Source organism: Atractosteus spatula, chromosome 18, assembly GCF_055471065.1.
Source record: "Atractosteus spatula isolate fAtrSpa1 chromosome 18, fAtrSpa1.hap1, whole genome shotgun sequence".
NCBI classification, from domain to species: domain Eukaryota; kingdom Metazoa; phylum Chordata; class Actinopteri; order Semionotiformes; family Lepisosteidae; genus Atractosteus; species Atractosteus spatula.
Genome location: NC_142723.1, coordinates 18,184,624 through 18,209,451, shown reverse-complemented (window position 1 = coordinate 18,209,451; position 24,828 = coordinate 18,184,624). Strand labels below are relative to the sequence as shown.

Here is a 24,828-nt window from a genome sequence, read left to right as displayed (position 1 = left end):
TGATTAAACATGGGGTAGGCGATTGGCACAGGTGAAAACTACATTTGAATAGAAATTGATCTTTATCACACTACAAGGCATCTGATAGCTTCCTACCTCCAGGATATAAGATAACCACCATTTCTACTTCAGCAGAAGTGCTTTTTCATACAAGTTGCCATCTACCAGAAGTCTTGGTAGTTACTGGGGAAACAGAATAACACTGTTATACATAATACATCTTCAACCTCTAAAAGCACACAGCAGTCAACCAGATCATTCTTGATAAGAACCAAAGGACAGTATTCATGTACTGTATGCACACGTATTTAAGAAATATACTATATTAGCAAAACACAGCAAGACTGGATTTGACAAAATTGAAATGAGTGACAGGAAACGTTGAACGTCTTCAATTTTGTGCAAACTGTTAATATGGTGACAAGGTAGAGCAACTGTAAAAAGATTATCATCAGACGCAGGAACTGTGTGAGAAAATAGTCCAAAGACCATGTTCATTTTTTTAAAAATCTTTCCAACAGGAGAAAGGACACTAAGAAAAGAAAGATTGTAAAAATGCAAATATTTAATTGCAAAGACCGATGTTATTAACATGGAGATATGTAGACAATGTAAAGGAGTGTTCTTCTTTCTGCTAGCGCATTACCATCACAATGTAAAGTAAAAATAGAAGGCATGCTCGATTAATGATTTTGTATGCCATTATCAAAACATTACAAAGAAATGTTAAGTTTAGGAGAAGATCAAACCCCAGCAAGCGAGTATATACTGTAAGCATTTTCACACCCAGACACTACAACAGCTATGATACGTATACCAACGTCTACTTTCTTACAGGTGTATTTATTGGTTTTCAGAAATTGCAACAAGAACATACTGTACAATCATTGCCTAATTACAGAACCATGTATTTTAGAACACACATTCTTGACAGTGTTGATGCTACCTACAATACTTTACAGATGCTTATGTGAATTCACTTGTTCAGCCAGTCCTGTTCTTCCAATGGGGGTGTAGAATGCACGTTCCTTGGTTTGTGCATGGCATGTCATAATACAGCAGAGGAAACAAGAAACAGACTCATCAACAGCTTTGCTCCTAAGGCCCCTTCTCCTGCTCTGTGAACACTCCAGCAGTGTCTGTTGTCTGAAGGCTGACGTGAAGTCTTCTGCGCAGCTGACAGTTCCACAGCATTTTTATTAATGAGCTCAAAAGCTTCAGTGGGCTTTTTGTTTCCGTTTTCCTAACAGCAGAGATAAGCATCTCAACGACAGCCTGCAGTTACAGCCCGTCTTCTCTATTCCCCATTCACGAAACTCATAAGCCTCTTCTTAAAACTGACATGAATCAAATAAAGTGGTAGCTTTCTGTGGTTTGTCTGTCACTTACTCGTATATCAACAATGATTTATCAAGTCGCCCAGGCCCCGAGACGGCAATCTGTAAACTTGATGTATTGCACAGCTTCCTCTTCCATGACACAGGAACTCAAAAAGTACATTTGGTGCTTTCTCCCTTTTTAAAACAACGGCTTCTGCCCGATTGTTCATACCAACACACATTTTCATTTCTGTATTTTTTTAGTAAACATTTTGCAGGATAAGATATGCTCAGAAACCCACCGGAGTCTCAGTCTCGGCACACCGCGAACGAAACGAAACTGGTGACCGACACGCCCGGCTTGCCTCTGAAGTCCGGCACATGCTTATATTCTTTGGCTGGGATAGGGAGGGTCCTCCGGGGGCAGCAGCTATAGTGCAGAATGACCCTAGATTGTGTGCTGTCCCCAGGATCTAAAATTCGTCATCCGAGGTGATCAGCATCATCTTGTCGTTTCTTTTTGGCCGTTTAACCCCACCGCCAGAGCCTGTCTTCCCGTTCTGATGGGGCTGATCCACCTCCTGTGTGGACTGCTGGGTGTACTGCTGGTAGGCGGGGGAGAAGTTGTGGATGGCATCCTGGACCATGTCGTTGGGGTTTATCGTCTCCTTCAAGCCACTGGAGATGCTCTGCATTGGGGCAATGTTATCTGCAAAGAGACGGTGTTGGACAACAGTTAAAATCTGGTTTAGCCCCACTGGTTCTTTGTCTCCTAGCTTATATTGAAGAAGGCGACCCATCTAGCCCTGAAGAACCAGCAGCTCAATTTAAGACTTTGGATATCAATGCACCAGAAATCTGAATTTTTTTGGAACTGAATGCTTTTCCATTAATAGTTAATGAAACTAGAAGTATGCAAATCAAGTGAGAAATACATTGCATTCTGAAAAAGAGACAGATGCATCTCTAAAAATCACTCTCATATTCTAAATAGCATTGGTAGAAAGAAAACTTCGAAACCAAGCTGTACAGTACACTGAATGCTGGTACACAGATTTAAGATGAAAACTGACTTCTGCATGAAAGTACCATAAGCAGTACAGTTTAATTCACATTGTGAATTTATTACATACTTCAATTCAGGTCATTCAGCAAATTTACATAGCGTAACATAGTACGTAAACTCTGCACTCAATAAAAAATAACTGGCTGAACTAATATTCACTTTGTTGCTTTCTTGGCCTCAAACCATTTGACATATAAATTCATGAGACTTGAATATGCTTCATCTATTAATCTTATAACTCTCCAAGATCCGTGGAGGTTAATCATTTTTGTGGTGGGACATGTACTACAGCCGACGCACAGCTCAAATCCAGCTTAGACAGATGTAAAGGACAAAAGAAAGAAAGACGACTGCAGGAGGCAGTGTGCACTTATACTGAAGATTGTATAAGATATACATGCTGTGGCCCAGACCCTTGTCACTGCCCTTCACAGCTCCAGAAACCATGAAGGTAAAAATATCAGAGGAGAGCCAAATCGCCTGATCATACCATTCTTAACGGAAATCTATCTGTAAGAAACCACAACTCTGATTGTTGTTTGTAGGCAATACACTGTGAGAGAAATACTGAATACTGGACCAATTTGACAGTCTCTGTTTAAATGGGTTTAATAACATTTCTGCTCTAATGTAGAGGAATGTTATATATGAAAACTTCATATATGTGTGTAATCATCTTATGCCAACCTTATGAACAGTTAACAACACAACGAGACTCATTTAGTGAGTTAATTGCAACAGATACTTTGACCTTTGCAGTAATTTAAGAGCGCTATCACAATGCAAAGCATGTTCCACTGTGTTGTATAAGTACTACAAAAAGAAATTTTAATATTTAAATATTTAATATTTATTTGAATTTAAACAAGCACAAACAATGATTTATTCAAACTGATGCGCCAAATGTGAAAATCAATCATTTGTGTTTAAAATCACTTGCTGTGAATGCAATCATTTTTTCCCCCCCAAACACTGAATAATGTATTTTAATGAACCATGACATTTTCATTAGATGGAGCTGAGAACCCCATGCCATGGTATAATTAAACAAATTTTTAAGTGTCTGCTTCCTTCTCAGCTAATATTTCCAGTTTAAACATTCACATATGAGAAACTAAACTCCATTCACATTTACATACAGATTTCTAACTTTAGATTGCATTTATGTATATCCTCTGCCAAGGAAGCAAATCATTTTAATATACTGGACCCCCTGAAAATACTTGACCCACATTTGTAAGAGAAACATCGCAACATACAAGTTGTCCTACATACACAGTTCATAGGAAATGGTTCAGATGAGCCAATAAGATCAGTGAAATGGGATATACACAACCAGCTGTGGCAATTATACCCTACTTGCCTAGATCTGGCAGAATCTCGCAAAAAACTACTCAGTCATGCCAAGACAGCAGATCCTAGAAGAAGGAATACATCTTTACAACCTTTGCAGATGTGTACAGTGGCTGCTCTTTGGGAATAAGAAGAACAAATGAGGCTGAAAGAGAAAATCTGGAAAAGACAGCTAACCAGTATATCTTTAGCTCTGTTTTCCTCAGGATAAAAGCACCCATCAAACTGACATACATTTACAAGTGGCATAAAGAAATAAATAATGCAAGGAGCTTATACATACTGTACGCTCAGATGACATGTTCAACATATGCCAGTGCAAGGAGACAATTTTACTTGTACACGGCCCTGGTACAAAATGCAAGGTGCAGCAAAAGCTCTGTTTAATGGCACAGAGTGTGCATTCTCTTCAGCATGTATGGCTGTCTGTTTTTCAATTAATTTAATGGATTCCTGCACAATAATGATGTGCACTAGACAGACAGCATTAAAAACAGTATGCAGGATCATTGAAAGAGCTTTGTCACACTGCCTTCCCAACGCTTCGCTGCAAATAACCTGCTCTGCCCAATTCCCTTTGATGGATAAGGCATTAAAACATGAAAAACAAGATCTTATAAGCAGCAGATGTAGGGGTTATTTATGTAAATCTGTAGCCAGGCCCAGTTTGCCAATTGTTGCAGTGGACCATCTGATAGAGACAATTCAGAAAAACCTTCGACAACTCTAGAGTTCCTTTTGGAATTCGGTTTCGGATGCACGAAGACATTGGTAATAATTAAAGATGCCTTCTGGCCTCCTGTAGGAAGACCTGCAGTTAATGCTCTTATGCATTCAGTCACTCTCGCACTTGATGGATAAGAGCATGAGCAGAGATGACGAGAAAGCCGCAGTAAAGCTTGAACGATACACTCCCCCCCACCCCCCCACAGAGGCCAGGATTGCCTACTGAATTTCTGCTAAGCTGCTTGAGGGACAGGCGTTGCTTCATTCTTTAAAGTTGGAATGTCTGAACAATCACCTAGGTACCAATTCTCCAAGTGCACCACTGCAGACAAGATTAAATTATTTTGTTTCAGATCACTCCAAGAGCCACCTTAGCCTTGCCTCTGGGGTCAGGTGCACTAATGTGCTGCAGGGTTGAAGTTAGTTAGGGTCTAGTTAGGTATGCTGTCATAGGCTTCAGGCCACAGCTGGCTAACTTGAAACTACAGCAATATTATCACTTCAGAAGAACTGCCAAGAGGCATTGCAAGGTTTTGAGCCTTTCACAAATCGTATTCCTGCACACTGTAGACATACGATGGATGTACAGAAATGTTGTTGGTGCTATGCAGACGTTTGCTCTGAATTAAAAAGAGAAAGATTACAAGGTGTGTTTGAGTTCTTTTTTAAAGAATTTCTGGGTGCTTGGGGAATCCAAGTTAGCAATCAAATAATGTTTCTGCTCTTAAAAACGGAGCGATGTTATGTTTCAAAATGTTCCTTGACATCTGTACTTCATATCCAGAAAGTATCTTTTGAAAAACAATCAAGCTACACAAATTCTTGAGATATGAGAAGACTGGAAAGTCAATATAATAATAAATTAAGATTGAAATATTTTGGCACTTTCCATTTCTAACCATCAGAAATGACAAAGGGACAAGCTTTATATAGTTGTATATCATACTGATTTAACAAAGTAAAATTCAGTAGCCCAACAGCAGACTCAGCCAGGACACATTTAAAACTCCCACTTTTAGAAATAATAAATTGTTTTTTAGAACTAAAATACTAACTTTGCAAAGCACAGTACATAAATGGACAAATAAAATGACGAACATTTTATGTATCAAAGCAATATTCCTTTTCAATTTTTGTTAAGACCCAGAACAGTCCTACTCCTTTCAAGGAAAAAGAAAGGCTTTTGAGGACTAATAACTGAAGAACAGGGCTCTCCCCTGAACAACACGTCTTGTTGTGCTTCTGCGTGAGAAAACGCCGACGTCCGTGCTTGGATATTCTCTGCTCAAAGCTTTAGTAAGATCAGAGAGGCACAAGGGCGTAAGAACTTATTAATCTTTCAAAAAACCAGCCTGAACTTGTCCTCTCTACCAAGAGAAACATAAATCAAAGCCATGCAAAGGAAAGTTTTTAAAAATTGTGCACTGCCTATGATATTTTTGTGCCTTGTCTGCATACAAATCAGTAGAAGTCTATTAAGTATGGCATGTGTCTTCTGGTCTTCTAAAGAGTCTCTTTGTTGACAGAACGCACATTTAATTTCTGGTCTACTACTGAGAAAATAAATAATGTAGCCATTTAATGGACAATGTTCCCATTATATAGCAATGACTTAATATTTCTTTAAAAATCACAAATTCAGTTATGGGGAAAAACAAAAAACAGTGTAATTATATGAGTCATTTCATCACGCTGTGCTATTAATTCATATGCTAGAAAAACCTGGAATAATTTAGAAACCGTTTACAATGATTTTTTTTGTTAATCTACAAAAAAAACTATTTATACGTGCTTTTCAAAAAACTGAAAGCGATGTACAAAAGCACAAGCTAATAACTAAAAAGAATGGAAAAAAACAAGCACACCAAATTAATTCAAAAGAATTACATTATATATTAATACAAAGACAGGTCTTTTCAAGTTTTAGTCATGTTTTAGAAATGTTGGCAGCTGCCAGGTCTGGACTGAGCATTGGGCACGGAGTTCCACAGATGTGGTACTGCACACAAGAATGGTTTATTGTCCAGCTTAGAGTGTGGATCCAGGTGTTCTGCGGATCCCACACCATGAGTTAGATTATACTCATGCAAAAGTCTTTAAAATAACCTGGAGTTAGACTTTTCTGTTGTTGTTTACGAGAGCAGGAGAACCACTTAAGGTTCATTAAGTCCCTCATTAATGCATTAATATTGAAGCATCAGACAGAACTACAGCATTAAAAAACCAATGTTATGCCAATGTAAAAAAGATATTATTGCGATATTCCTAACATGAACTTCAAATGAAAACACAGGATCAAAACTAACACTAGCTTCCATTAAGGGCTTAATTTCAGCAGTGCAACAACAGCTTGAAGTCTCAAGCTTGCAAATGTTACTTTGTTGTGACCAGATCTCTCACCAATAAAGTCCTAGGAATGTGACCCATCTTTACAACAATTTTTCAAAAGTATTACGTTTTAAATGGACATTTGCCTATAGCATTTCTAATTAAAGTTTTTTAACTACACTTTCATATAGTTGCATGCTTAACTAAACTGCAGTTTTGCCGATTTTATAGCAAGTTCAAGCATAAGATGTGCCACCCTGACATTTTAAAGTAAATTATACTTGGGCTTTCCTGCGTTTATGACCCTTAAGAATGTGAAAAGGTATATGAGCCCACTTGTGAATTTACAATGGCGTTCCATTATTATTGGGTTAGCAAAATGCTCTCATAAAACTGGGCATTTAACACCATCAGTAATTACTCTAGTGGCTGTATCGGTCATTTAACTTTGGTAAATAACCCTACAATGACACAAAAACCATTTGCCGAGCAATAGAGCCTCCCTTCTGAATGTAAAACCATCTCGCATATGAGCGGGCAAACCGCTTGGCTGTGTTAACTCAGCCTGAACAATGGCCATGTTGCAGAGCTGCGTCGCGATTGTGCACAGAACAAACGTCACGTCTCCGATGGCGGTACGTGCCTGGCGTGTCGCTCTTCTTCTCCTGGTACACTCTGCACGTGAAGGCGTAGCGCAGCGCTATGGCGGCGAAGAACATCTCGATACAGATGATGAAGTTCTGCCAGCCTGCGGCCACTGTCCCGGCTCCCACCTTATGGCCATCGATATACAGGGCCTTGGGGATCACATCGCATCGCTCCAAGATGGCCAGCAGCATACCTTAGGGAAAGAAAAAGCAGCAGAAACATCAGGACTTGACCTCATCCGACAGATTTCACAACACAATTTTAATAGCCACTTTGCTTTTCTTTGAAATGACACAGCACTTCCCAAACTGCTGTGTCGAATGGAATAGTAAGAGTACACCGCCGCTGAAGGAAATGTTAATTAGCCGATACCACAGGAAAACTCAGCACCAAACCGCAGCACCTGCTCTACGTCTTGCAAGAAAGAAAGATGCACTGTATTTTATTCTTTCTTTCTGCTCAGTGTTTTCCACATCCCTTCCTGGGGTTCAAAAGGATTCTGTCATGATCACTCATCTTTTTTTTTCCCAAACATAATACACCTTGACTGAAAAGAAAGATTTGGCAAGATACAGTATCAATATATGCATCCAAAGGTACATAGGCAGAAAAGATACCACAGATACTGTATGTTAATGGTACGCCAGCCATGACAAGCATGATCTAGATTATCTCAGTTTTGGACATGATGATACTGTAGCTACTATCAAAGATATTCTCCGTTTTGAGTCGGACATTGTAATCTTTCAAAAGAAAGGCCTGATGCCTTGATAGGATTTTACCACTAATTTAATTTTCCACTTTCATTTCACAAATGTGAATTTGAAGGCACCGAGCAGGTCATGACGGTTTAACATGCGAGTCAGGTTTTGTGCTCCTTATTTTACTCCCAACGACGGGGAATGTTTGCAAGCGAAGAGCGCCCACCCACCTTGCCAGAACGAGAGGAAAATTACGGACTTGATGGTGAGGAATTTGAGAACGGGTTCATAAGGGCGGAGCAGGTCGCTGGTGGCGAAGTAGAAGAGAAAGAGTGCGTAGAGAGCCAGGCTGACTGAGAAATTGTAGATGATGGTAATATAGAGGTATCCACTGTTCACACTGGGGAACGGAGAGAAACATGGTCAATTAGAATAGCTGTAAACCAAACATTTCCAATTTATATTCCTGTAAAGATTTATTTTTCTATTTATTTTCCTACAGTAATATAATTAATTACATACAGCAAACGTCATCTGGTTTTGAAGAGTAAATTAATGGATTGTTAAGGCCTTTTCATTTTATCTTCACCAGAATTGCAAATTAGAATGACAAGATTTCCAAACTGCATCAGAATAGTAACATACATGTACAGAGTTCAATGAATAAGGAGAATAATTATTCTTTGAGCGTATTCTAGGACTGTCTGTAGAACTGTACAGACTCAACACAGATTATAAAAATACAAATTTTAGTTATTCCGCACAGCTCGTTAACAGACTGCTATGACAGACTCCAAAAAGCCAACTGCTCGTCAAATATTTTCTCTTTTTCATTTTCTGAGAAAGTGCAATCCGAAACTTAGTAAAAAAAAAAATTCTGTATTTCCTCCCACTCTTCCTCCTTTGATTGTTTTGAGAATTCCTTAGTGTAAAGCTCCAAAAGAAAACAAATTACACACAGAGAAAACAAACTGATTAAAAGAAAGCAAAAACTGCAGCTCACTTGAAGTCTCCATCATGATATTTGCCGAACGCTTGCAACAGAATGGTGATGACAGCCATAATGGGCTTTATAACACAGAACTGCAGAGTTGCCTAGAAGCCACAAAAAAAACACACAAAACTGTAAATTTTCAAAGTGCAATCACCTTTACATACATGTAAACTCTAAGCCTTTTTGACTTTAAGATCTATTTGCCTAACAAACAATGGCGCACAGCAGCGAAAGGGATGCAAAGAGTATTTAAAATCAGGCAGGGTTTATATAAATAATCAGGATTTAACAACTGAAGGAGAAAAAAAAAAATCAGAAATGTAACAAAATCTAACGCACTTAAGGAAGCAATGGATTCTCACCATGCATTGAACATTCCACAAAAGCTATAGCAAAAAGCAGTATTTACAAACCAGCAGCAGATCTGCATTTGCCTCTCCATAGACATTATATAGATCTGGTGGGGAGTATTAAAGCACGTTTTCCTGTTTTTGTTTCAAATTTGTCTACAGAAAATGGAGCAACTCCTCTGCCACCTATTTAATTCAAGGAACACAAAGCAGTGCTTTGAAAACACTGCACGTCTTCAGCGTATCATATCTACTCATGTGTTTATCTGTTCCCATTTATCCATAAAATATTCATTTTCATATTCTGGTCAATTTTTTAAGACATACCCTTCAAGTATAATTTACATCAGTGCTAGAGACTCACCCCCAGCAGAATCCCAATGCACCTTTTGAAGAGTGTAAACCTGACAACTCACATTACCTTACTTTGTATACTGCCATGGAGGCTCAATTTGTTTTCACAGTACACGAGCGAATGAAATGATAGAGGTCATCATTTTCAGCAGAGACAACAAAGGACAGAGACACCCTGGGTGTCTGACAAAAGAAGAAAGGACTAAAAAAAAAGATAACATGGTATTCACTAGAAATTGACAAAGTTATTTAATAATTTATAAAATCCATGAACTGCTAATGTTAATAATAACTGCATATTCTTTTAGGTTTGCAAAGGAACAAGTCAAGGTTTATTCCATGATGAAAAGAGAAGAAAATAAACAAGGTGCCGGCTGTGGAACCTTCTTTGGGTGCGAAGACACCTGAAGAAGGCTCCACAGCCGAAACGTTGCGTTTCTTTTCTTCTCATCAAGGCATAAACCTGTTACTTGTTCCTTTGCAGCCTACGCATGGTGATGCAGTTCCCTGCTTGAACTATCTTTTAGATATTTCAGGTGGGCGGCTGCGTCAGCACGCGTAGGCTGCAAAGGAACAAGTAACAGGTTTATGCCTTGATGAGAAGAGCATGAAAAGAGAACACAACGTTCCGGCCGTGGAGCCTTCTTCTATCTTTTAGATATGTTCTTTAACTAAGCTTAAGAGTTTTCACTTTAACAGACCTGTTTGCAGAATCGCAAAAATCCGATGGAATAGCTCATTCCTCCCAAACAGCAGGTGCCATACAAGCAGCTTGACCTACACACAGAAGAAAGAAAATAATGAGTTCTTGTTCTTGTTCTTTTCTTGTGATTAAATACAATCGCTGATGCATCTTTCCAGTTTGATTTTCAGCCAGGGGGTAATTTTGGATACCGGACTGGACAAGGTTAAAAAGAATTCCATTATAAATTCATCTTGCCTATCTAGCTGTAAATATATTCTTCAGCATTAAACATTCATGAGGTCTATATAATCCGAGTTGAGATTGACCAGTTTGCATAATAAGACATAATAAGAGTATTATATTCATTAGACTCACATTCAGTGCTGTCTCAGGAGTAAAACCCTGATGTTCTTAGAGAAATATTAAACAGTGTTTTTAATCATATTTAAGTGAATTTCTATTTGATTGATTCCAGGCAAAAGCAGATTAAAGACATTTCCATTCACAAGAACATCTATCTTCCACAAACTGACCAGCAGTATATGCCAAGTGGTATGAATATCCTCAATTAACAGCATGCAGGGACATGGTCATTAGTATCAATTGTACGTGTGTACAAACACATTTTAACAGGCCAGGTTTGCATGTACTAATCAAATACTGTACAAAGGTATGTTATAAAATAGAACATCAGTACATCAGAGCAGCACTGAAACACCCCTTTGCAGCATGCAATTTGTATTCCCCAAATATTAAGAAATAGAGTCAAGATACGCGGTCAGTGTTCTCCAATGAGATCTTTCTCCAGGTCATTGGAAAAGAATGGATCCTTGAAAGCAGATTAAAAGAAAGAAAATCCTTCCCCCCCATTTTTCAGGCACTGTGGCTACAAGAACATTCTCAAACACTGCCAAAACACACAACGGCAATGAAAAGGCCTACGACACTTTTTCTTTATTGATTTCCAACACGGTTCACACACTATGCATCGCTGAAGTACCCTAAAATCAAGGGAACTCAATTACAAAAAAAAACCACCACGAAAGGAAATAGTAATACAAGATTATAACAACACAGACACAAAGCAATCTCTAAGCTTCAATTCCTTTCTTCTCTCTAGTTACATCCATCCCCCCAAACCCAGTCACCCCCCCCACCCAGCATAACTGCTCTCCTCCTTCAGTGTGTGGGACCCCTACAGAGATCCCACCTTAAAAGGGAACTGCAACACTATTGTTTATATTTCGGGGTTAGAAAGAATCTGCACTGATGAGTGCCATTCAAACCTTAATCTTAAAAGCAAGATGGACACCTGCAATTTCCCTCATGTGATCAATAAAGTATCTATCTATCTACACAGTAACGTGTTAAATGCCCAGTTTACATCACAAAATAGAATGCATTTCCAGGTCTGCACAGCGCTATATTGCCATCATTGTCTGCGATTCAGATCGGCAGCAAAACATCGGGCGACGTGATGGAGCCTTATCCCACTGTAGACAAGCAGGCTTGTGAATACATCCGTTTTAATCCAATAGAAATATTGCTCTCGACGCCGAGACAGTTATATTTGTCTGAAAGACTCACTTGTGAACTTGGTATGCAGATCACATTACATTCATCATTACAGTAACTAGTGAACAGGAAGGGACGGTTTAAGTCACAATTTTTGGAAAGTCTTGCACTCGCCTGTGACGAGACCAGGGGTTTTTGAGAACATGGAGACTTCCACAAATTTCCAGATTTTGTGCTTTAATTCAGAATTTTTTAAACGTTACGATACTGTAAATTAGTTTATTACAGAGATTTAATAAGATGTAATATCCAGTCTGAGAAATCGGGACTGCAGTTTCCCTTTAATACACATTGACCCTGAAGAAACAATTCTGTTACCTTCACTGGCAAATACTCTTTAAGAGGAAACTACAGTTTCAGGAAAGATCTTTAAACTCTGTATACAGCCCTGATATAAATTCCTGTCTGCATGTATAGATGTCGTTAAATACTGGCGTTCTAACTAGTTTGGATAAACTCTGTTTAGAAACGCTTCTAGCTTATTTTATTCCCTGCATATCAACAACACAATGTACATACGCATTTCCCCTAAAGGTTCTCCTTCATAGCAGCCTACTTCCGTCAGTATTCCGAAACAAGGGGAATTACAAAAGCCTACAACAGTCATCCAAAATCTCAACTGCTAAAACCACAGACAGGAGTTATGAAGTGCTATGCACACCAAGCCACTCCCCACAAAAAAAAACTCAACAACCTTAAAACCACACAGCTGTCATAGAAAGACAAAGGTATTTCTATGCTTCTCGGGGAACTCCCATCTTGAAACGCAGCAGGCTACACTGCCATCTTCCAGGCTGGTCACAGGGGATTTCAAAAGCCAAGGAGTGCTGGGCCTGGTCAGGACTGGTGTAGAAACCTCCAAGACCGAGTTTCCCAGTCCCGGGCCTGTGAACCCACACGCCTGCCTGCGTTTGTCCCACCTGAGTACTCCACGGCATGACTGAATCTAAACAGACATTATAATTGGCCTAACACAAACAGTGACCCCATACTGGGGCCTGAAGCTGTAAGGTCTCGTGTAAAAGAGGGGATCCTTGCTGCAACAATCAGTTGTCCAATCATTTTAACCGATTTATTGACGATATACAGATAAACAACACAGACCACAGGGCCAGCCTTTAATTAGAAGGATGTGATCTACTACAGAGACACACTGTTGGGATTTTGATGCAGTTTCACATTGGGTGAATTGTAGTGGTAAAACAGAAGAGGTGAAAGCACTTACTGAATGGGTTTTCCTCGGATTTCTGACATGATTCCACTTTCACCTCCCAGATACTCAAAAGACAGACTGAGAAAGTTGTAAATGACAAATGCTGTAGAGCCAAGACAAAATAAAAATACAAGATTAATAATAAAAATACAAGAATAATAATTAAGATAATACATTTCCTTTCATTTATATGCATGTCTTTGAGGTACCACGTCAACAATCTGTAAGTTTCATGACTTACTGTAATTAAAACATGGTTGGAAACTGTAATAATCCAAATATTACCAAAAGCAGATATTGTACACTGCTAACTATATGGAACAGGAAGAACAAATCAAGGTTTCTCCTTACTCATTTCATTAGACAGAGTATACAGGCCAAAGGTGTTAGGTTTGTCTGTCCTAAAAATCCTCTCTAATCTCTTGTTGCTATTTCAAGTGGTCTTAAGAAACCTAATGCTGAGATTAATACAGTCTGAGAAGGTATCTCAGAGAAATTGATACTGCCACATGTGTTATTCTCATTTGTTTGGGCAGATGTTTCATGTGTAATTAGAAATTTGGCAATATTTTAAAGTTATTACATACATAATTACATTTCACATGTTTCTAGTCTCCTGATTTAATCCTTATGCAAAAAAGCAAATAGTGTGTATTGCATTATCAATTTCATAAGGCTTCTTTTCAAATTACAGCTAATCCTTGCTGCTTTTGAGCCACCTTTTTAATTATAAAGGGAGTGCACACCTCTTGCGGATTATAGGTCTAATTTTGCAATTGTAGAAAACAAACTGAAGATCAGGCAAGAGCAGTAATTGTGATGCAATACAACGTCATTACATTTAAAACCTAAAGGAAAAACTGAATGAAATTACATTCTAGATTTAACTATCAAATTAAAAATGTCTGTATGCTTGTTTCATATAAACAATCCATGGAAATTCAGTACGTCCCCTTTCATTCTGTTTTTGAGGATCACATGAAAAGGCAAGAATATTTACATGTACCATTTTATATATCCAGCTGGAATGAAGTACAGTTCTAATTAATATAATGAGAAGACATTTCTTGTGGTAGGGTTAAAAATGCCACAAGAATACAGTACAACCACTATCTCCTCAACAGCTGAAAAAATTGGTCACTTTGCTACTTGAAATTAGAATAAGAATTATTTTAAGAGAGTGCCATTACAGCACATTGCACTTTATTTCATGTCAATATACCTTGTAAAAATGAAAATTCAGCCTAGCTTTTCAGTGGTATACTTTGAATTTGATCAGACTGTAATTATAAGCCCAGAAAGACTACCAATACTAGGAGAATCAAGTCATTAATAAAGGTTAAAAACCCTCTTTCAATTACAGACTGGCAGAAAGATGTGTGCTAAATGTTCCTCTGGTAATGATAAACATACAGTAACTAGGACACTATTTGCTCATATCACACCTCTGTCAATGAAACCAGTTTCACTGGTAATTAAATGCAGTCTCTCTTCATTGCCTACATTCCAAACACTTAGTTCCAATATTTCTTTTTCAGACGTTCACCCTAGTCCCGTGCTTGTTACTTATATCCTGGTCTGGTGAGCAGGACAGGAAAGGTGAACGTTCTAAAGAGAAGTGAATTTGTAAATGCCAGTCTATCTCTTGATCCACTAAAAAAATAAAACCAGAGAAGTGAGCAGGGTGTGTCACATTTACCTTCATAGCAGTCCCGCACGGAGTCAAAGTAAACATAGTATTGGCCATTGCTGATGAACAGCAGGCTGAGCCAAGAGTCGAAGGCATAGATCGGAACGATAAAGAGGATACGGATGATGTAGCGTTGCTCATTTGGTACAGTGTAAGACCGCAGGTGCATATAGATCTGAAAAATAAGTAAGATTATTTTTAATATAAAATGAAACAAAAAACAATACATGAATGTAGTCTTCAAGAAGGTGATCTGTAGTTTTAGAGAATCAATATTTTAAAAAAGGCTTCACTAAGAGTAATATTAAAGCACAGTTTTAAAAAGCAAAACATCATGGATTAGAAGATTATAAATGACAGCAAAATGAATAAGATGCTATATCAGGCTTTTGAGTTCATCGATATAAATGTAACAAGTAGAAAAAAAATGACAACCAGGGGAAACCAAGTTGAGAAAACAAGCACTGTATCTGACCAAAGCTGCTGCTGGTTCCTTACAATAAATACAATTTAGTGTAGTGCATGTATATGCATGTAGTGCATATACAGTACCATACTCATTTATACCAAAGATTCTTCTGACTTTGTGATTTCCATTAAGAGGTGAAAAAAAGTTCAGCACACCTTTAATCACTTAAGCCCAGTTATGAAAGTTTATGAAGGCCGACTTTTAAGGAGTCTGGGAATTCACTAGAGAATGAAAATGTAAATTGAATGAGACAGCTCATTTTTATACCTGCTCATCCAATAGCAGTAATGTCGTAATCCGGCAATTTATATGTATTTTCCATCTGTCAATTTAGAGTGAAGATGACATATCCTTGCACTCATTTTCTCCTCAGTACCTTACCTTTCACACATGGAACGCCATGTGATTAAACGCCCATTAGAGTGCAGACGCTTACCGGGGAGAAGCGTGATGAATTTGGCACTCTGGAAACCGAAGCAGGGAGGCTCTCATCCTTTATTTACCCTGAGAGCAGACAAGGCCTCCGTACGTGAAGCTTCATCACACTAACCTTCCCAAGAAGCAGAGCTCTTGCCCTGGAGGAGGACTCTCCCGTTACTCAATATCACACAAGCTGCACACTCACCCAGGCATGGCTAATAACAGCTACTGCCGTTTTGCTTATTTAACTCTAATAAGCCCGATTAGCTTCATCCATTCCACCTGGGATTTGACTCTCAACTCCATGACGGCGCAAGACTCCTTTTTCCCCATGTCGTATATGAAATGCATGCCACTCCACTGCAACAAAGCCCACTGTTCAGGCTGAAAGGCATCAGCAGGGCACTAAGACACCCCTCCAATGCGCAGGGAAACAGATGAAAGTTTCAGGAGGTGCAGGTCAGCCTTCGACCCATTTCAGCTGTGTATGCCGACTTCCGAAAGGAGCTCTTCTGTTTCTATAGTGCATTTAAGAAAAAGGAATGAGATGGCTTCTGAGAGGGTCAACTGGTAAAGGTGCTGTGGCAGGCATGTTAAGCACTCTGGTGTAGGTGCTACATGTTCAAGCCTGGGTCATGTTACTAGCTGAATGTGACTGGGACTCATTCAAGTGACCCAAGTGGTTCCCTGGTTACTTGCACATGCCACAGCAATGCTGTAGGTAAGGGACACACCTCCCTTCCAATCTCCAATCTGACCCTCCTGCACAGATCCACACAGCTGGTAACATCTTACTAAATAAGTGGCTCAAAAGTGGATGGGTGGGAGGAATCTGCTCCTCCCTCATTCTCCCGTGTGCGGCAGCAGAGTTCGTAGCAAAAAACAATCAGCATCTAATTACAGAAGAGGACAGCGAACCATCACATTCTGAGCCACCTTGCTCCATCTGCCTCTCCATGTATGCTCAATCCATGGCCCCTTCCTGGAGCCCGCAATCCTCTGGGTCTCAGGGTGTGTTCTCACACCAGTATGGTTGGAGCAGGTCAGTTCTTTGAGCCTAGGATGCATCATAACTATAGAATTATTTATTTTAATTAAGAATATATGAAAAACTACGCATTTTGTCAAGTTTACCTTAAAATAGCAAGGTCTGATGAAACAAAGCTGTTCTACTTATGTGCCTATAAATAATTTGCATTTTCCTTCTGGAAAAAAAAATCTTTCATGTCTTGCATTCCAAGAAAGGGCATCTTGCCTGCAGCTCAGGGTAAGACCCTCTGGTATAATGGCATGATTAAATAAAGATGACATGCATTATCTTTATCAACAGAACGGAGAATCGGTATTGCTTCCGTTTTGCATCTTCAATCATTTCCTTTCGTGCACCATGATTGTTGGGGCTACCCTGCTACTTAGCATACTTATAAAATCATTATATTCCTAGATCATAGATAGCAACTAGTAGATAGACACCAACTCCTTTTAATGGCTAGAAGAGAATATGACAGGAAGAAGAGGGTCATTATTTTGGGCCACTCATCTCCAGGCACTATTAACTAACCCAATTTCATCCACCTGCTTCCCAGAGTTCCAAGTACTGTATGTGCTCACGCTCGCTTTTCTCTGGGAAGGAACGGCTTTAGAGATTTCCAAATAGATTCTGAAGGCTATTTTGCAGAGTGTAGAAATGAAGGCAATTCAGCAGGGATGAAATTCACCTCTTTACACTTCTCAGATCTCACCTGGTAATATATACTGCATTTAAACAGGACACATCAGATGCTTTAGGTGACTAAATAAAATACCCTTTTTAGAAGCACTTTCCTAAAGGCAACGAATGAATAAAATTATAAACGGATTATCGAGACAGCCAAAAACCTCTCTTTAGATCTTAAATTCTTTAAATTAGCACTACATTACCGATTTTACTGTCAATGAATACTATCTTTTGTGCTTCAAACAAAAGATCTAAATTGTCCCCCTCCATTCTCTTCTTTTTTTACCCATCATATTCCATTCTATTTCTCTTCCGTTATAGTCGTTTTCCTGAAATGGTAAACCTTTAATTTCAACTCTCCATTTACAGTCTCAATATTTACTACAAAGCATGATCACAGTAATGTTTTCTAGAGCCGACAATCCTATTGCATATTCCCAGCCTACATGAGGAAAACTAAAGTCTTTCACTAAAACGGATCAGTTTAATATTTTATTTTCATTTAACTTCAGCCAGAAATGAGATGTGGTATATCATTAACTAGTACTAGTGCTTTAGCACTTGTGGGCACTAAATTCCACCATCTGTCACAAAGCATGTGTCCCAATGACCAGCAATGCAATGTTGAACTTGCATTAACACACGAGGATTACCAAAGTAATGATTAATTTAGATATAAAAAGTAAATCTGCCCTTCATTCTTAAATCTTTTATTTTTAATTTTCATTTAAAATTAAGTGGACTTCATGCATTATACTTACTGCAATTTATAATCCTGAGGGTCTCCTGGAACTTAGGAATGAACAATACTGATGAAACATGGCTTAAAGTGAAATCATGCACAGACTGATAAAAATGTTGACTTATTTTATAGTAGTAATTTACACTGCACATCAGAAAAATACTTTTAGGTTACACTTTCAAGCAAAATCCTTCCTCCACATACTGGATCTTAAATTACACACATCATACAGCTAAAAAAAGATTTATCAGAGTATTTTGGATAAGCAATGCACACGGCATTGAATATACAGTATGCTGTTTTTTTACACCTGTTTGAGAGTGCTACACAATGTCTAACAAGGCCCCGTTCTGTCAGCCTGTAACTTCAGTGGATCTCGTCTAACAGCTGCTTCGCAGAAATCCAGTAAATGGAGTGCAGCACCTCAGAACTGCATGATTTACCTTGCCCTGTCTGTCAGCAGAATGAAAGAAATGTGGAAAGCTCAACAATCATGATAAACAACTGGTTGCAACGGGGACTAAGAGCTGTAATAACTCTTGAGACTCACACCAAGTGTCTCTACAGGAAGGCTGAGATAAAAGCCCAGAATTACAATTACAGATTTTTCCATTGCTGGCTGAACCATAATGAAACGCTTCTGAATGATCTACAATGTTCAGGTATGGGCTGAACAGCTATTCTTTGTCAAAGGGATATTAAAAAGGACCCCTTTATATAGAAATCTAAAATACATTTTCTGTAAATTCTTCTTGTGAAAATGTATTGCAAAACAGAGGTTTATACCTATCCATATTACTGTCAAACATGACCCTCTCTGTAAATCTTTAATCGTGCTTTGGGAGCTACCTCTGCTTTGTCTAGCCTATACAAGTGTTTTAAAATACTGTACAAGATCATTCACCCATTTTTTAACCACTTTATCCAATTCAGTGCTGCGGAGGAGCCAGACTCTATCCCAGCAAGCAACGGGCGCAAGACAGGATACACCCTGGACAGGACGCCAGTCCATCACAGGACACGCACAGACAGACACAAACATGCACACACTCAGACCAGGGCCAATTCTCCCTTAATCCAATTAACCTGCCCGTATGTCTTTGGACTCTGAGAAGAAACCAGAATACCTGGAGGAAACCCACACAGACAAGGAAAACATGCAAGCTCCGCACAGACAGCACCCCAGGAACTGCACCCAGGACCTCAGTGCTACAAGGAAGCAATACTAACCCCTTCGCCACTATGCTTCTCTTATATTATAAAGGCATTCCCAAGCACAAGGAGACACTCAGGATTATAAATTGCATTAAGTAGGTTGAATTAATTCACTTAAATTTAAATGAAAATGAAAAAGAACAGATTATTTTAGGAATGGATGGCACACTCCTGCTGAGCTGCTCTGGATTATTATTATTCCCTTTCACAGACTGCGTTTGGCAAATTGAACTACTTCTGTGGAGAACAACACTTACTCCTTGAGGGCCGGAGGACTGCCAACACACCTTAACACCAGCTCTCATGACAACTCACCTGTTACCACTAACATCTTGGTATTTTGTTACAAGTAGCTCCTCCTCGTGAAAGAAATTTCTTTGTGTTCTCTTGTTTCCCATGGTTTCACTATTGATTGTGAATAGCGATTGTGAAACTAATGTTTCACTATTGATTTTGAAGAATCAACTCACAATTAACTATGACCCTATAACTTGGGTTTTGGATCCTATTTCTGTGCCACTACACAAATAAAGCTTCTATGCTCAATCTCCATTTGTTCCTAAACTCACCAATGAGCTCCTGGAATCTGGTCTTGTTCCTGTAGATGTAAAATCTTCCTCATTTGCTGGTCAATCCTACCACAGCTTTAAAACTGACTGAAGGCAACACCGAGAATCGGAGGAGATATACAATGACTGAAACATTTCTGGGGGTGCTAAAGTTATAAACATGGTATGACAGTCATTCTGATAAGAATGACTACTGAAATTGCCATACCACATACATTACCAAATAAATGAGAAATTACCAAAGGTAATAGAACATGTCTAATACGGACACAAAATAAGAGCTATCTAACTTTAAAACAATCGGTTTCCTTATATGAAGGCTCAAGCTCCTGTAAGTCAATATTTGGTCTTTTATTGTGTGCTCTTATCTTTACAGCACTGTAAACTCTGGCCAAGGACAGAACATCTGTCCATCTGCCCATTTCCAATACCAGCGTTCTCCCCACAGAGATTGAGGAAGAAAACCGTCACACACGACTACTAAAAACACCGCACAACTCTCTCTCTCTCTCAATGCAAGATGTGATGTTGGGAAAAAAAAACATGCTGATATGTTTGTTAAAACATACACACAAGATAAAAAGTGCAAGATGTTTGCTATCATATTCGAAAATCAGTATTCAGGTTTCGCAAAAGGCAGGAAAGCCTTACCCCACTACCTTGTAGATCTGTTTTCTGACTGCTGTCATCTCTGTGCTCCCACAGATCTAATCTCAGAGGCCTCTGTAAATCATGGCAGATGGAAACTTGAAATAGCTGCTGTTTTTGCCTGGGTTACAATTGAGTTGAAAATTCAATGTGCTTACAGTATTTAAAATTGCCAGCCGGTGGCCATGATACACCCAGCAGGTAATGTTTTTACTTATCATTCTACAGTGACAAAGAGAAAAATACATTTCAAGGGAGGATAATAAATGGTAACAGAGTGTCTCTTTTTCATACACATTGCCAGCACTGTCATGCATGAAAGGGTTGGGGTTAATCCTGACTGCTGCATTACTCTTTCAGAACAACATTAAGAAAAGAACATCTGTTCCTGTAACCAAAACAACAAATGTAGTGAAATAAAAAGCCAATAAGAAAGAAAGCAGCTTGGTTAGAAAAAGTCAAGAACACTGCTATTTTTTATCTTCCTTAAATACACACACTTGTGTAAAAGAGCTTGGTATTCGTTATTTATCCCATCTCTCCAGGGACAAAAGCAACTGTTTATGAGTGACAATGTCATCAACAAACTAACTTTGTTACCCACATGATTACTGACATACTCATGCAGACAGACTTGAATTTTTATACTTGAGGGATACTCGGCTGTTTTCTAAAATTCCTTCTGTTTTTCCCCACATTTATACAATGACTGTCTTCACATGCACTCCAGCAGGTCTAATGGTAAAGTGCAAGTATCAGGAACTCTCATCCTTTGAGCAGCAACGCTAAAAAGTGTTCAAAAGTGATTAGAAAAAGTCATGACACTTTAATTTACAAGAAAATCCCATGTTTCTCTTGCCTGGGTGATGTTTTATTTTTTTACTGGATGGCACAGTTCATTTCTTAAATTGTAATTCAATTCTTAAACTATCAACAAATGCGGAGCACAGCAAAAACAAAGATTAGACCTAATATTTCTGTGTTTAGGACAGGGAACATTCTCTCACAGGTTTGTCACCTTGCGACTGTGATACCTGGAGGACCATAACGAAGACTCCGGACACAGGCGGTGTGTGTGTGTGCGCCATTGCAAATTCTTTGGTATCTGCTTCCTGTTCTGGGTGCACAGTCCTCTTAGATACACTTGGGGCAATACTTTGGAAAGAAAATGCCCCAAACATAGGCTTCCCTTGGCTGGAAAAGGGCACCTAGCAGGATCACCATTCCTGTGGTCAGAATGCTCTTGCACCTCCCTGTGCAGCAACATGTCCCCCACTGCTGGGCAATATGCTCATGCAGAATTGTGCTTCTCAAATCTCATTCCTCAAAGGCCTGTTGAGCCTTACCGACGTCATCCTTTATCGCCAAGAGTGAGACGTCAAAAGTTTACATCACCAGGTAGTGAGGCAGAGAGATAAGAAACAAAATAAAAGCTGCCCTGCCAAATACAGAATGAACATTAAAAAAGTGGAGGAAAAAAACACCACCACCAAATACTGAGATCACTGATACTGATATTACCCTAGAAACATAAGCAGGAAATAGGCCGGCTTATTTTCAAGCAATATAAACATAACACTGGGTGAATTTCCACTTACCTGGTGGCAGGTCAGTAAGAGAGCAGACCAGACAAAGATCCCGGACAGCACTTGTGCCGCTGCTGTGTTCAGGAACAGCTGATCTTCGCTGATGGTTGAGTTTTTGGAAATCAAAACTGTTCCATTTCGACGGTCTGTGTTGTCTGACAACACAGAAGACAGCGGCTGAGATCTCGAATCCTTTGCATATGACAAATTTGCCGTCAAGAAGCCAGCTGGCATTTCCTCTCCGGAGCTGTTCATCTGCAGAGAAAATAAGGAATTAAGGAAAATAATAATTTGTAGCCATGGCTCTACAGCATTTCACAGGCTTTAACCCGTTCACAAATGAAGCAGATGTCAACGTAGATCAATTGATTCATGAGAAATGTACAGTCTGAAACTACAATAAAATATGGATAATTACACAGAAATGACTGATCAAACAGAACTTTGGAGTGAGAGGGGCTGAGCTGAATTCAAAGGCATGAAGGCATGAAGCAATTGAGCTCTCTGTGGCTGCTGTACTGTACAGTCTAAGGCCATCACCGCAACCTCTTTCGCTGTGGGCAAGTTTGTTGCTCTGGACAGAGTGACAGATCACTAAATCTTCAAAAATATTACATGGCCACACTACTGTAATAAAGGAGTAAGCGAGGAAGAACAGAAATACAATATGAAAAAATGGCAAAACTATTGAAAGCTGAATTGCTAGAATCATATTTTTCTTTAACTTATTTCTCACGCCAAGCCATTTAATAGGGACAATGAAATTAAAACCATTAATCCTTAAATGCAAAATTGAAATAGACCATGCAGTTAATTGACCATGACAGCACTGCTCCAGGGATAGTGTTAATTAAGGAATGTAAGTATTCCAAGGCCTTTTCAAATTTTATGGGTATTGCAAAAGGCTAACAGAAGATGTGACCCTCCCTTCATTATCACATTTTCATACCAAATTACGTCTTTTTTTTTAAGTGAGGTGAAGTCTTGAATAACAACGTTTACTGCTCGTTTTTGCAGGTGGCAGCATTTAAATTGTGGAACTTGGCTGCACAATCACGTGTTACCTCGTCTGCTGACCACTGATGGGTGCAGTTACTGGCTACACTCCGTTTTAAAGGGCTGTATTTCTTAAACTAGAAGAACCATTTATATTTCTCTATTAGCAATATCGTTTCACTGAAGAGAGTGTAAATTAAAGTGAGCGGCTCCTTATTAAGCATGATATATTACTTTATTAAAAAAAAACCAACAACTGAATACTTTGTTGTTCCTTCTCCCTTACGTTACTTACCTTAGACAGAGCTCCGCCAGCACCAAATTCAATCTCAGCGTTGTGTATTAGTGTCTGTTGTTACCAAGTAACTGAGTCCCGGCGAAAAGTAATTGCTGTCACTGCGTCTTTTCTACCTTTGCAAAACAGGCACTGCAAGCTTTCAGGAGCTATACCGGCGTTTTACTTAACGAGGTTAATAAATCTGTTCAACTCCGACGTCAGCTAAACTGCGTTATTTTCCAAGGGCTACATCTCCAAAGATAAAAAACAGACTTTAAACACTCGATTTCCGGAATCACCGAGTGCGAAACATCGTAAGTTTTAAATGGCTTCCTGGCCAGGTAGAGCTGTCAGCTCTCCTGTAACTAAAAAAAAAAAAGTTTAATACTTCCTTATTTGACAGTCAACTACTTCAGAAGGTCAAAGTCCACAAAGCATTACGTGGTTGTCACTAAAGCAACGATTTCGGCACCTTTATTAAAAAAAATATATGCATCCTTAAAAAAAAACGTTTAGCTTTAAGATTGGCTCACTCACTCGCCAAGTTCTGCCTGATTTACCTGTTGAGCGGCTGGACAAAATGACACCTGGCTCGACAACAGGTGCTCCAGTATCGCACCCTTCCCATATGACAGAACAGGTCACGTGGCCCACCTCAGCACACCATCACGTGTCGCTCGCAGTTTGCACAGGAAGAACACACCTTCCACAGCGCTGACACAGGATCCCGTCGCGTTTTCTAGACTTTACAGTTCAGATAAGAGGACAACGCCTCAGCTACAGGTGTCCTGTAAACTGCGCTTGTAGAATCCTGCTTCACAGTGACACGTGATTTTAATTTACAAAGGTATAGTCACACCTGGTACCTGGATGGCGGCCATAGGCCACCTGGTTCTGTAGATTCCTTTTCAGCTAATGACCTGCAATTCTATACCAATTGAGCCAACCACTGATTCAAATAAAAATAATGTAAATTAAATATAAAATTTTACACATAAGAATCAAGATATCAGTTATGACTTAGTGATGGTTTCATAAGACTTCATTTCTTTACCAAGTATGATTTCAAAGAAGTACTCCAAAATGAGTTAGGAGAAACTGATTGTTAATTACAGACATTTAGTGCAATGTATAAGAATGACCAAATGCCTTAATGAGTGCAAATTAATGTTGGCTCCTCCTTTGGA

At 39.1% G+C, this 24,828-nt stretch overlaps 1 protein-coding gene across 1 annotated transcript; it reads right to left on the bottom strand.

The window, feature by feature from the left end:
- Window positions 1-824: 824 nt before the first annotated feature.
- Window positions 825-24,270, bottom strand: tmem184a (transmembrane protein 184a). The gene is made up of 9 exons (XM_088936722.1): window positions 23,660-24,270; window positions 22,381-22,623; window positions 15,012-15,177; window positions 13,325-13,415; window positions 10,541-10,616; window positions 9,145-9,236; window positions 8,372-8,541; window positions 7,436-7,633; window positions 825-2,028 (listed from the first exon to the last, which is right to left on the bottom strand). Exons 2-9 carry the CDS (start codon window positions 22,621-22,623, stop codon window positions 1,793-1,795), a joined length of 1,272 nt encoding a protein of 423 aa, XP_088792848.1. The 5' UTR covers window positions 23,660-24,270; the 3' UTR covers window positions 825-1,792.
- Between the last annotated feature and the right edge of the window lie 558 nt (window positions 24,271-24,828).